The 13,503-nt window shown below is 34.1% G+C and overlaps 1 protein-coding gene across 2 annotated transcripts in view; it reads left to right on the top strand.

Annotated features, from left to right (window-relative positions):
- Positions 1 to 13,503, top strand: part of DSC2 (desmocollin 2) — a 30,316-nt gene that overhangs the window by 13,273 nt on the left and 3,540 nt on the right. For both annotated transcript variants that reach the window (XM_087819028.1, XM_087819029.1), the window contains exons 7-14: positions 638 to 804; positions 4,366 to 4,500; positions 4,746 to 4,931; positions 6,865 to 7,121; positions 7,225 to 7,367; positions 9,935 to 10,162; positions 11,863 to 12,099; positions 12,475 to 12,599. In XM_087819028.1, coding sequence (XP_087675154.1) covers positions 638 to 804; positions 4,366 to 4,500; positions 4,746 to 4,931; positions 6,865 to 7,121; positions 7,225 to 7,367; positions 9,935 to 10,162; positions 11,863 to 12,099; positions 12,475 to 12,599 — 1,478 coding nt within the window. The remainder of the gene's footprint in view (positions 1 to 637; positions 805 to 4,365; positions 4,501 to 4,745; positions 4,932 to 6,864; positions 7,122 to 7,224; positions 7,368 to 9,934; positions 10,163 to 11,862; positions 12,100 to 12,474; positions 12,600 to 13,503) is intronic.

Below are 13,503 nucleotides of genomic sequence, written 5' to 3'. Positions count from 1 at the left end.
CCTGTGTTAGATAAAACGAATACTTATAACAGAACGTGCTCCAAAAAGAGTAAGCATTTGAGCGACTGAAGTCTTAACCTTGAAGAGATTTACTGATACTTTGTAGTGATTGATTGACAGTATTCTGGGAATAATCATAAAGATCATTGAGAATAATATAAGTGTTTTCTCATCTCGTGAGGAAGGACCGTTTTAGCTGGAGACAGAATGCAGTTTTTCAGTCTTCCTCTAGAAAGATCTAACTAAACCAAGAATTTTCGGAGAAAACCCGTATGATCAACTTAAGTACAAGCTTTCAAATAGAAAAAAGTTAAAGAATAATTAGAACTCTTTAGTCTAGAAGTACAAAGACCATGAAGGAATATTATCAACACTTGTAAAATTATACATTAAACAGAGTAAATATGGATATGGTCACCGAATTCCAATGTTTGGTTGCTGGGATATTTAAAGGGAGGGGATACTTTATATAGAAACCCTCGAACTATTACTTTATTATTATTATAGAATCTGTTATTACTCTTCTATATAAGTAAGTGTTCCAAAATATTTTCGAAGTAGATGGAAAGGAATGATATAAAGGGAAAGTTGAAAATGTAAAAGTTTTGGAATTAAAGAGGATTTTTTTAATATGTAGGTTGCACTGTGGGACAGGTGTTTGCAACGGACAACGATGAACCCGGCACGTTGCACACGCAGCTCAAGTACTCCATCCTTGAGCAGCTGCCAGCATCCCCCACCGTATTTTTCATGCATCCGTCTACAGGTGTGATTACCACGACGTCATCTCAGCTAGACAGAGAGGTAACATAATGTTAACAAAAGTGTTGTTTTCCATGTTGTTATTTAATAGTGCCTGTAGATCTCCGTATATTCCCTGTAAATATGTTTTTGAAAAATGTGTTGTGAATCCAGTTTTTGAAAAATTATCATTTTAAGCCTGTTAATGGAGGTCATTAACTTGGCAATGCACTAATTTTGAACCTCTAATGTGTTCTCTCCTGAATTGTGTTTTATAAAATTGAATTTCCTAATATAGATATTTGTAGTATTAAAAACAAATATCAACTATGAAAAGTGAAACTTTGGCAAATGTGTAGAAATTTGTTATCTACACATAACAGCGCTCCTTCTGTCTGCATCAGGCCTTCCTCAGTAAGCTCATTTGCATTCTGCCATTTGCATGGGTTAAAAGAAAGTCTCTCTCTCTAGTATCTGGCTAACTATTTTCAGTTGTCTCCCGGGAATCTTTACTTGGATGTTTCACAGGTACTTAAAATGCAGTACATCTAAAATCAAACTCTTCTTTCCTTCTAAACATGCTGTCCCTCCCATGTCTTCTAGTCAAAATGACATGAATACATTCTTATCTTATTAATAATTTTTCTTTTATGACCTTGAGTTCATGTTCTCCAAGTTGTACCTGAAATCTCCTCTTATCCCCTTGATCAGAATTACTTTCCAAAGCATGTTGATATTGCCAAAATTATTTTACTTTTATATTCTGTCCATTAACCCTGCAACTGACACAGTTTAGTAATTTAGTAACTTGGTTATTCGACTATTACTTCCTCCACTAAGCATATATTCTGCTGAATTCTTAGAGCAGTTTATCTGGCCTACTCACTACATTTATAATACTTAATCTTAAAATATAGTATTATATGTTTATCAGGTATTTCTTTGATTTCTAAAACTTCATATCAAATTAATTTCCTCTTCTCTTTATCCCTCATGGAATAGAGCGATGGTCTTCAAATTTTCTGGTCTCAAGATCCCTTTACACTCTTAAGTATTTTTGAAGATTCCAAAGATATTTTGTTTATGTGGGTTATATTTATCAGTATTTACTCATTAGCATTTAAAACTGATAAAAATTTAAAATATGTATTTAATTACCCAGTTAAAATAATAATAGATATATTACATGTTAACATAAATAACATTTTTATAAAATTAATTACATTTTCCAAAATAATAAATAATGTAGTGAGAACAGTGACATTATTACACAGTTTTCCAAATCTCTTTAATATTTGGCTTTATATAAGACAGATGGATTCCCATATTTCCTGCATTCAGGCTCTTATAATATGTAGTATTAGCTAACATAAATGAAGAAAATTTAACATGATATGAAGTTACAAAAGAGCAGAGTATTTTGATAGTAATTTCAGATTATTGTGGATATACATCTTTGATACTATATCAAAACTTGACAAGTGGTAGTTTCCTAAACATTTTTTTGCAAAGTGCACTCTGAAGCCTTATCAATGAACTTTCATGCATTGTTACTTAAAAACCCTTTGGCCTATCTGTACTGTGTGTGGATAGTTTACCCATGCGTGATTTTGTAACATGCTTTCATCATATTGGTTCACTAAGTTATGCAGATCTTCCAAATATCGACACCTTATATTAAACAACGTTGAAAAATCACCTCCTCACTTCCATTAATGTCACAGTGATTGATAAAAATTTTCTAGAATTCTCATTTTTGTTTAACCATTCCAATTTATTATTGGTAACAAATAGGGTTTTTTTTTCCCTTAAAGTGACCTTCAATTTATGTTTGACAAAATGTCTTTCAAAGGTACCAATCTGAATCATCATAGATGTCTTTCATATAAAGATGGTATTTTATAAAAATAAAATACAGTATTACATGTTTATCAGGTATTTCTTTGTTATTACAATCACACAAGTACTTTTCCTTGAGAGGAACAGTAGACTATGTTATTCAGCAGAAGTGCTCTATGCCTACCTCCCATTTCTTCACATGTCCTATGGATTGAAACTTAATAAAATTAATCATTTTTTTTACTGCATCCACAAAGAAATTCCCAAGTGAATTTGACACTTATTTATCTTATTATTTATAAAATCACTTATTTTTATTGTATGTGCCAGTGAAGAATACAATATCATTTCCTGGATAAATGAATGAATTAGTGTTACAGCAGGTTCTTTGTGGAATTTATGTGCTCAGGAAAAGTGGATTATAAACCAATTCCTCTTTTATCATCGAGTCTTGAATAGATCCTTCTGATAGAATCAGCTGAAAACTAATAAAGGAGTTTTAGATTGGTTTTACCAAGTGCTCTGAAGCCACTTTCAGACTTCAGGCTTCCAGTTTTCATCTGTTACCTTCAACCCTTTAAGCTCTTTAAAGATCAGAGTTTTTGTTCCATTGAAGGATATCACAAGTTAATATATAGGCCCACAGAACTTCATTTCTTTGCTTTATCAACCAATTGGTTATTCCTAATAAGTCTTCGTTCACTACAAACAAAATATATATTTCCTCCTGAAAGTATACTAGCATGGGGTTTTTAGAATTTTTAAATGCAATAAGGCTATTACTTTTCAAGTTAACATATTTGATTGGTTATGAGGGAATAGTAAATCAGAAAAATTTGTAGAGATTGAGAGAAATTTGTTTTTAGGGAAATGAATGAAGACAAGGAAATTTAAGAAGTGATGGAAATAGGAGAAGAAGGTGGCTGTGTAAGAGAATGATGAACATTCTAAAAGGTGGAAGGTTAGGATAGTTTCTCACATATTATTTTGTCTTATGAAAAGGGGAATTACGAAGGAAACGTATTATTATCATGGTTTTATAGAGGAAGAAACTTAAATAAGGAGAATTTTTCAATTGCCTGAGGTTACATTTGTTATTTTGGGAGTTGAGAATAGAACCCAAGTTTCCTCATGTTCAGTCTAGAGGCATTATTATCAATATTTTAATCATTCTATATCTTAATTACTTATGATAAATAAAACCATCATGAGGAGAAACACATTTTTTTAACTAGCCTTCTGCCATCTCTGATGAATGGAAAGTTCTAAGAGCCAGATTTTATTTTCCTTGGAGACAAAAAAGGCTATAGCCCCAACCCTTGTTTTCATGCTAATTTAATGATTTTTTAAATCAATGTACAGTAAATAAGTAAAATATGTCTTTTTAACAGAATAATATTTGCTTTATTGTTTTCTTACAAGACTGGTCTGAGTCACTGCTCTGTGTTTTTTAACATCTAAGAATGTGCTTTGGATAGAAGATAAAGATTTTGATTAATTTTAAATGTACTAGGGCTATATCTTTTCTTTCTGTTGAGTAAAGCTAAAATCAACGGATTCCATAATCTATAAGTAGCACTTTATAAACTTGAGAAACTACTCTATTTTCATAAATTAATTGAAATTAGGGTGAGGAAATTATTCTTCTGCCAGCACATGAAATCTATGAAGTTTAATAGCGTCCCTCTTAAATTTTTAATGTAAGGAAAATTGTAAAAGTGTAAAATAAGACTTCATTTATAATGTTGCTTTCACTGAGTAATTCAGTTCTTACTTCCTTTTCAGTTAATTGAGAAATACCAGTTGAAAATAAAAGTACAGGACATGAATGGTCAATATTTTGGTTTGCAGACGACTGCAACTTGCCTCATTCATATTGAAGATGTGAATGACCACTTACCAACCTTTACTCGTACTTCTGTAAGTACATGGTATTAATGAGAGAAAAATGTACAACCCAGTGTTCATTGCTAAAGAAGTGCATCTCACCCACGTCACATGATTTCAAAGGAAGGAGCCCCTGGACAGCAGTTTGGAGTTGTGGTTTAAAATCATGTAAACAGAGTACTTTGGAAATTAGAAGAAGAGAGCTTACTTTCACAGGGTGTCCTATTTTTGTGAGAGTTACTAATGAAACTTTTTTTGTTTTGTTTTTATTATTTTAGTATGTGGCATCAGTGGAAGAAAATACGGTGGATGTGGAAATCCTACGTGTTAGTGTTGAAGATAAAGACTTAATTAATACTGCTAATTGGAGAGCTAATTATACCATTTTAAAGGGCAATGAAAATGGAAATTTTAAAATTGTAACAGATCCCAAAACCAATGAAGGAGTTCTGTGTGTGGTTAAGGTAAGGATAAATTAATATGTTAGTTGTTTTTAAGTTTATAATATTATAGATTAGTATACTAGAGTTAATGAAAGGAAAGGAGTTTTGGTAAGTGTAGGAATATATAGATACATAGATAAATGTAAATGCTATCTTCTTCATATATAAAGGAATGAATATTCATTTTGGAAAATTTTTTTCTTTAAATTGAGGTATAAATGATATAACACTATATTAGTTTCAGGTATACAACATAATTTGATACTTGTATATATTGCTAGATGATCACCACAATAAAGTCAAGTTCCTCGCTGTCACCATACATACTTACAAAAAATTTTTTTCTTGTGATGAGAACTTTCAAGATCCATTCTCCTGGCTCCTTTCAAATATGCAATACAGGATTATTCACTATAATCACCATGCTGTACACTACATTCCCATGACATGTTTATTTTGTAACTGGAAATTTGTACCTTTTGGCCAAATGATTCAATAGTCCGTAAGTAACACTTTAAATCTCAGAAACAACCCTCTCTTCATAAATTAATTAAAAATTACTAGCATGAGGAACCTTAAAGAAAGTCATGATTATAAATATATAAATATATATGTGTTCAAATAATATGATAGTGGAATTCACTTTGTAATCAATATCTCTTAACAATTCAGAAACTTACACAGCTGCGAGGCCAGTGGACAGGCCAGACTTTCCCAGCCCATTCTTTCTTCTTCTGCAGCTGGGTCAAGGGCCTCCACCTACTGAATTTCCCAAATGATGAGTTATTCCTGGTCAAACCCACAGGGAGGCTGTTTGTAGAGCTCTTCCTCTGCATCTGGTGTACATGGCATCCTTAGTTTCCCAGTTCAGAATGAGAAGCCTCTGCCCTTCAAACATGCAAATACTTCTAAAACTTCTTTTTAATATGATTCTATAGCATCTCAGAAGAACTCGCTGCTCATTCAGGAGCCTGAGTTAGCTCAGACAGTGATCTGAGCCTCTTTGGCTTTCGACAGAGTCACAGGCTTTTACCTGCTGCTTCTTTGATTATAATACGATTAATTCCTGGGTCTATGGGGTTTCCCTTTTGTACATATTCACAGGGAGCATGGATTAAAAAATGATGAATGCATTTTTCTTACAGTGATGAAAATTAGCTGCAGTCAGTGGGTTTTCTTTGTTTCAAAACAGCAGAGAAATGTCCCTTAAATCTTGTCTCTTTCTTCACCCAACCCTTGCCCTAATCCTTGGAGTTTTAAGAAGGAAATTTATTCCTGTGACGTCTAAGACCTGACACAATTTTTGTCTTCTAAGAAATGGTTTCATCCATTCTCATTACAACTAAGATCAGGCATAATAAAAACCTTCCACTAAACTTGGGACTGCCAGCTTTTTTGGAAAGTAACTAGGATGGGAAAAGATTTTTTAAAAAAGATAATGTAATGTCCATAAGCTTTCTATTTCCTTGTGTCTTTTCTCTTAAAAATGTTTTATAAAATTTGGCCCACATTTTTTTACCTCAAACCAGGTACAAATAATTTTATTCATTTTAGGAGGGCAGGTTAAGCTCTCCCAAAAGTAATGGAAGAGTAAATAACTGTTGGTTAGAGTATGGGCCTCCTAAGTAATATCTCAGGTGTCAGGCTTGAAGCACTTTCATTAGATACGTCCTGAAATTGTTATCAGGACCTATGGTGTTACTTGTGTTGAATCTGCAGTTGGGGAATAGGGTTTTTGCTTGTTTTTGTTTTGCTGGTTTCACCAAACACCGAGTCAGTTGAAGGATTGCCCTCCTCCCACCACCGCCTCGTTTCTGGGTATACGTTTAATATTCTCATGACTGTTCCCAACACAGCACTTACATAGTTCCTAATTTAAGTAGTTATACATACCAGTGAACATTGCCAAATATTAAATGTCTTGAACTGATTTTCAACACACTTGCTTTTATAGCCGCTGAATTATGAAGAAAGACAGCAGGTGACCCTGCAAATTGGTGTAGTTAATGAAGCTCCGTATTTTAGAGAAACTACTTCAAGATCAAGCATGAGCACGGCTACAGTTACTGTTAATGTAAAAGATCAGGATGAGGGCCCCGAGTGTACTCCTCCAGTGCAAACTGTTCGAATTAAAGAAAATGCACCAGTAAATACACAGAGCAATGGATATAAAGCATACGACCCAGAAACGAGAAGTAGCAGCGGCATAAGGTATTCATAATTCAATTTAATTAACTCCAAGTTTACATGGTTTGGCACCAGTGTTGTAATTTGGCTTATGATACATTATGTTATTTTAATTCATTATTATCAGGTATAAGAAAATAAATGATCCAAAGGGGTGGATCACTGTTAATGAAAACACAGGATCAATTACAACTTTCAGAAACTTGGATAGAGAGGCAGAGTCCATCAGAAATGGTATATATAATGTTACAATCCTTGCATCAGACAAAGGTAAGAACTTTGTTTTTAAACCAGCTACATACATCCTTAGCTACATGCATCCTCAGCTGTTAAACCAGCAACATACGTTTTTAAGTCAGCTGTATACATTCTCAAAGTGCATTTCTCCCTAGATGACATGCAGAGTGATTGAGAGGTTTGCTCTAGTTTACTAATCCATGTCTTCTTTCTAACAGCACCCTCAGTTTTAGATGTAATTGTAAAATAACAGTCACAGACATGCTTGAAACTTGAATAATTTATAAAAGTTAAATAATCATTAAAAATTGAGAAAAAGACTTCAGTAAAATTAGCTTCAAGTTATCTAGTTGTATTTCTTAAAATATTTACTTTGGCAGAAAAATTCATTATAGAGAGAATATACTTATTGCCCCACAGTGCACTCCTAGAAAATAGTTCTGTCTTCTTACAAAAAATTAACGGTATACTTGGGGGTTAGAATTCTGAGTAAGGACATTATGTAAAAATAAATAATAGTCGTAATTAATAGTATGTTATAAAATTAGAAAGACAAACAGTACCAGTCTATACAATCACATAAACTATAAAGTCATATTCTGTGAGTCCTACAAAATTGAGAGAAATGTGAGCACAATGATTATGCATGAGGTTCATTTAGTGCATAAGATATAATTTTACTGTAATATATATTTGAACTTTGTGCCTTTCAAAAACAAATATGCTAACTATAATAACATAAATTATTACACTTTAGCTTGCAAAATTAGAATTTAGAAGTGATTTTGAAAAATGTTTTAGATATTCTAATTTCCTCTAAATTAATGATAAATACTTCATATTTGTTGATTGAATTGGTAAAGTTGTAATCATTACTAATTTAACTTAAACCAATTAAAGACTCTGTTAAGGTCTCAGCTTCTCATGAACCTTTGTTAAGACATATTTTTTGGTCAAACGCAAATGAAAGAAGAAAAATAATATGAAACTCAAATCAATTATTTTCACATTTTTATAGCACTTGGCAAATGGTTTGTTGATATATGAGATAAAAATTACTACCTCCAAGTAGAGATTTTGAATATAATTATTTTCTACATTCTTCTCTGTTGTGGAGTAAATAAAATAATTGAGAGATCAAGTATTTTTATGGAGTTTAATAGCGAGGTCCTGTTAATCATCATTATGGTATAAAATAAATGTATAATGAGGCCTCTCTCATTCTTTTTTCTTTTTTTGAAGAAGGTAGGGGGATAGGTAATTTTACATCTTTGCTTACTGCCTAATGAAAGATGCTCTTTCCTCGGGAGCACTGACCCCTGGACCATGCTCGCTTCCCACCCTCCTACTTCTCCAAAGCACTTGTTTCTTCTTTGTAAAACTCTCTCAAGGCTTCTATGTCTTTACTTTTCAACACATTCCTCTTTTCTCTGTGCTTTCTGCTTTTACTACCTTCTCCTCTCCTAAACACATCTATCTCTTCAGCTTTGAGTTCCATTCCTTTCCTTTTTTTTCTCAGTATCTTCTTAGTCCAAACTCTTGACTGTTTCACCCAGGTATCTTCTCTCTACAGCTGAGTTTTAGATTTTATATTTGTTGTGTATTCTAAATTTGGAGAGGAGTGTACTTTCAATTTTTTAAAACGTTTAACAGGAGAGGCCATAAATCATGGGGCCCTGGGTGATCCACTTGACATGACTTTATATTTGGAATTAGTACTCACCAATGTAAAATTACATTAATATTAGAAGATGAGCATTGTGTGCCTACAGTCCAGTGAATAAAAGAGTATTATTTATTTCACCAACAGATGAAAAACAGCTGTGAAACACTGTGAATTAGATACCTAAAATCTTTGGTTTAAATATTCTATAATAATACTAATTACAATGCTCAAAGAGACTGTAGTTTAATGAGCAACTCCAAATGTTTAATAGAAAGGAAATCTGAGCATTTAGCACAGAAGTAGAAGAGCAAACACTGTGGGAACAATGCAGTTAACCAGATTAAATTGGTAAGACTTGTACTTTCAACTTGTGTGGACCCAAATGAAAAGAAACATTCAAGACATCTAATAGTCCCAGTTCTCAGAGAGAACAAGAAAGCACCACATAGCATGAGAACAAGAGAGGTCAAAGGGTGAGGTTCTTGTGCCCTGATAGAAAGTATGCCAGTAAATAAAGTACAAACCTCCCTGCCTTCCCCTTCATTATATCTAGAACATGGGTGTGCAGACTGTGCTTTCCCACTCCTTGAATTTCCCTGTGCTTTTAAATATACCAGAAATGTCCTTGTTCATACTCTCTTCCTTTCTCTTTTAAAAATGAGTCAAAACTCACGTCCATAAAAGTTTCCGTATTTACTGTAGCTATTTAGTGAATGAATGACAAATCTCCATATCAGTTATTGTCTGTACAACTTATTTGAAAGTGATAATATTTTACTTTTAACATTCCCTAAGGACATAACCTGTGACTGCTTGTCACTGTCATTTATAGGTTACAGGTACCTAAAAAATATTTAAATAAAAATTTTAATGCATAATACCCTAGTGAAAACTCAAAACATTAAAAGTTGTATTTTTATATCTGATTTTCTAGATGGAAGAACATGTACTGGGACACTGGGAATTATACTTGAAGATGTGAATGATAATGGCCCGTTAATACTGAAACAGACAGTGATAATCTGCAAGACCGTCACGTCCTCTGCGGAGATTGTTGCTTTCGATCCTGATGACCCTGTAAATGGCCCACCCTTTAGCTTCAGTTTGGAGGGTGATTCTGATTCAGAAGTACAGAGAATGTGGGGACTGACAAAAATTAATGGTGCGTATTTCTAAAAGTTATGTTGTCCTTTTCAACATCAAAATACTTTTCTTTTTTAATTTTTTAAATTAAATTTCTTGGGGTGACATTATATAAGCTTCTGGAGTACAATCAAAGTCTGACCTCCTCCCATCATAATATATTTTACCCCCTTTATACTGTTCATCCTTCCCCCGCCCTAACATGCTTCTTTCATGATGAAACAGAACAATCATTCACCATGTAGCAACCACCAATGAAAAGAGGCGGGTTTCTCAGTTTTAGCGTGGTAGGCAGTGGGTCTCATGAGTGCTCGTCTCTAACTGGCCTTGTGGTAACGTGAATTCTCATTTCATTCTTGCTCCACATACACAGATGCGTAGAGTGCGTCTAATATAATCACTTCTGACTTGTGTACCTCCCACCTCCATAGATTCTTTCCATGTTAATGGTTCCATAATGGAATACTCATATATCATGGGTGTCTTCTCCAAGAAGCAACTCTGAGACAGAGTTTCTCAGGAAGAATGTTTATTAAAGAGTTTGCTTGGCATCAGTGACTGTGACAGGAAGGGAAGTGGGATTGGGCAAAAAGAGAAGTCAAGCTGTAACAGGCCAAAGGAGAGTATCAGCTGAACCCATGGGGAGTCTGAGCTAACTGGCTCCTCAGCGTGCCCCAAGTTGAGTCTCTTTACTTTCTCCTTGCTCGGTCAGTGGGTTGGGCCACCCTGAGAGGCATGACCTTTTGCAGGAAGGTACAATCTCTAAAGGTGCTGATTGTCTCCCAAGCAGTTAGGACAGTAAGCCCCTGATTGCAGGGGGACCTGGGTGTGTGTCACAGTGTCCACCATACTATGTCTCCTTTCTCTGCTGTAGTGACTTCTGACCATTTCTTATCTATTGTTTTCTACTTGGGATTCTCCCCCAACTTGGTACCTAGTCTATACTTACGACTTTAAGCACAGCCATATCAGTGGTGACAAGAGTGGCAAAAGTAAAAGGGACCTCTCTCCATATCACCATTGCATCACTCCCTACAGCAGCTCTCAACTCTTGAGCACGTTCTCCATCTCCTGACTATATTGCCCAGGGGCCACGATGTCCTGGTCTCCCTGTGCCACGACTAGAGATCCATTAAGCTGAGTGGGGTTTGTCTTTAAAATGCCCTGGAATGATTTTTAGCCCCATGTTTTCAACGAATATTCTTCAATTATGGCAAATTAGAAAAGAAAAGGCTTGAATAAAGGTAAAGAAAAAACAGAATGGAGGAAGCAAAATAAGGACGTATAGAAGCTATGGTGGCAAGTCAAGGCACTGTGTCTAGAATTTAAGACTATTATGAAATAGCAGTCTGATAAATCATGTATAAATGAAAATATACACTGAATGGTTACATTAAAATTTTTAAAGCTGTGATAAAAACCAATCTCTTAACAAGTTTGGTTAGGATAAGAATTTATTTAGGGACAGACAAATATATTATTACAAAAACCAAAAGACCTTTTTTAAAGGGGGCAGAAACAAGCTTTTATATGCAATATGTTTGCAACGGCTGTAGATTATAACTATTCAGTCCATTCACATTTACAATCTGTAGCAGTGGTGCTGTCCCATCAGGAAAATCCATTTGTAGGGAAATTTGATATCTGTCCTATCACTAGCTACTTGTGCTCAGGAGAAATCAATGGCATTCTATAACTCTTGGTTTTATTTTCTTTCAGATACTGCAGTACGTCTTTTCTATCAAAATGACCCTCCGTTTGGACCATATACAGTACCTGTCAGAGTTACAGATAGACATGGCCTGTCACATGTCACTCTATTAAATGTTATAGTATGTGACTGTATTACCGAAAATGACTGCACACTTCGCGTAGTTCCCAGGACTGGCATCGGAGAAATCAGACTTGGAAAGTGGGCCATCCTTGCAATACTGTTGGGCATAGCCTTGCTATTTTGTGAGTCCCTTCTTGAACTCAAATAATAGCCTTTAAAATAACTTTGAAGACACTTTCTTAGATCAACACTGTTATCTATAGCTGTTCATTTGTTTATAGCTGGATCCCTATTTAACACACAAATTTTATTTATATATTAAAAGTGAATTTATTTATAGTTCTGTTATCTCAGCATGGACAAAATTTAACACAGAAATACAGCATTTAGCATGTCTCTGTGGCGTGTCCGGTGACGGCAGCCTTTTCTATTGTATGCTACTCTGATACAAGCCGTCACATATGCATTTTCTGGAAAGCTATCTTTATATTAGTCATCAAAATTCACAACTTCACATTGTTTTATGGTAAACTCAAGTAATTTCTGTCACCCTCTAGGTATCCTGTTTACCTTAATCTGTGGGACAACTGGGGCAACCAAAAAGCCAAAAGCAATTCCTGATGATGTAACCCAGCAGAACCTCATTGTGTCAAACACTGAGGCTCCTGGAGATGACAAAGTGGTAAGTAGTTTGTCTTCTTAAAATAAATACAAAGGATAAGTTGGCCTAACCAACTATAATTACCTTTTTCTGAACAAAGTTCTTTTAAAATCAGGTAACTTGTTATATATAAAATGTCATCAGTCCCATGGATCATATAAAATGACATCAATTCCCCTTGGTAATAGATGGCATTTCAGTTTAGCCATATAGTATTACTTAATAGTAAAAATCCTTGGGCATGTCAGTATTATTTTATATTTCAAATGTTTCATGATTTCAGTTTTAGGCTCAGTGTTTTTTATATATCGAAACTGCTGTTTGTGTTGTAAACATGTTTCACTTAATTATTCACAGATCATTAGTATAATTGTTTAAAAAACTTTTTTTTGCAACAGCAATAAAATGACTATAAGCTTTGATCAACGTGAGAAGAACTTTAATGGAGTCTTTCTGACTCTAATGTGGGTTAGAAAGGAGCCTTAGGTCAAGTATATGAAACAGCAATGCCAGCAAGTGACTACATTGCCCCAACTTTGATTTTTAACCTAATTCATCAACAAGAAACAAGTACATTTCCTACAAAAAGTATAATCGATGATTAGAGCAGGAAAGATTTAGAAAACAAAAGGAAAGATTTAGAAAACAAAAGGGCATTGTCATCTAGGAAGGGATTAGGAAAAAAGAAACCCGGAGTTCTCTATAACAACACAACGCAGAAAATTAGCAGTCAAAGAAGCTCTGGTATTCTTATTTTCCCTGCTGATGTATTTTTATTATTTTTATTTATTTAGATTGCAAAGATTTATTATCACAGATGAGATTTTTTTATGGCAGCTTTATTTCTATTATTTTTGTTTTTGCGGAAGGGGAACTAGATTAGACACTGAATAAAAAGATCGATCATTATTTCTGTTTTTTCCCC

Source organism: Miniopterus natalensis, chromosome 7, assembly GCF_054644295.1.
Source record: "Miniopterus natalensis isolate mMinNat1 chromosome 7, mMinNat1.hap1, whole genome shotgun sequence".
Lineage (NCBI taxonomy): Eukaryota > Metazoa > Chordata > Mammalia > Chiroptera > Miniopteridae > Miniopterus > Miniopterus natalensis.
Note: the sequence above shows the minus strand (reverse complement) of the source record. Positions and strands in the feature narration are given on the sequence as shown.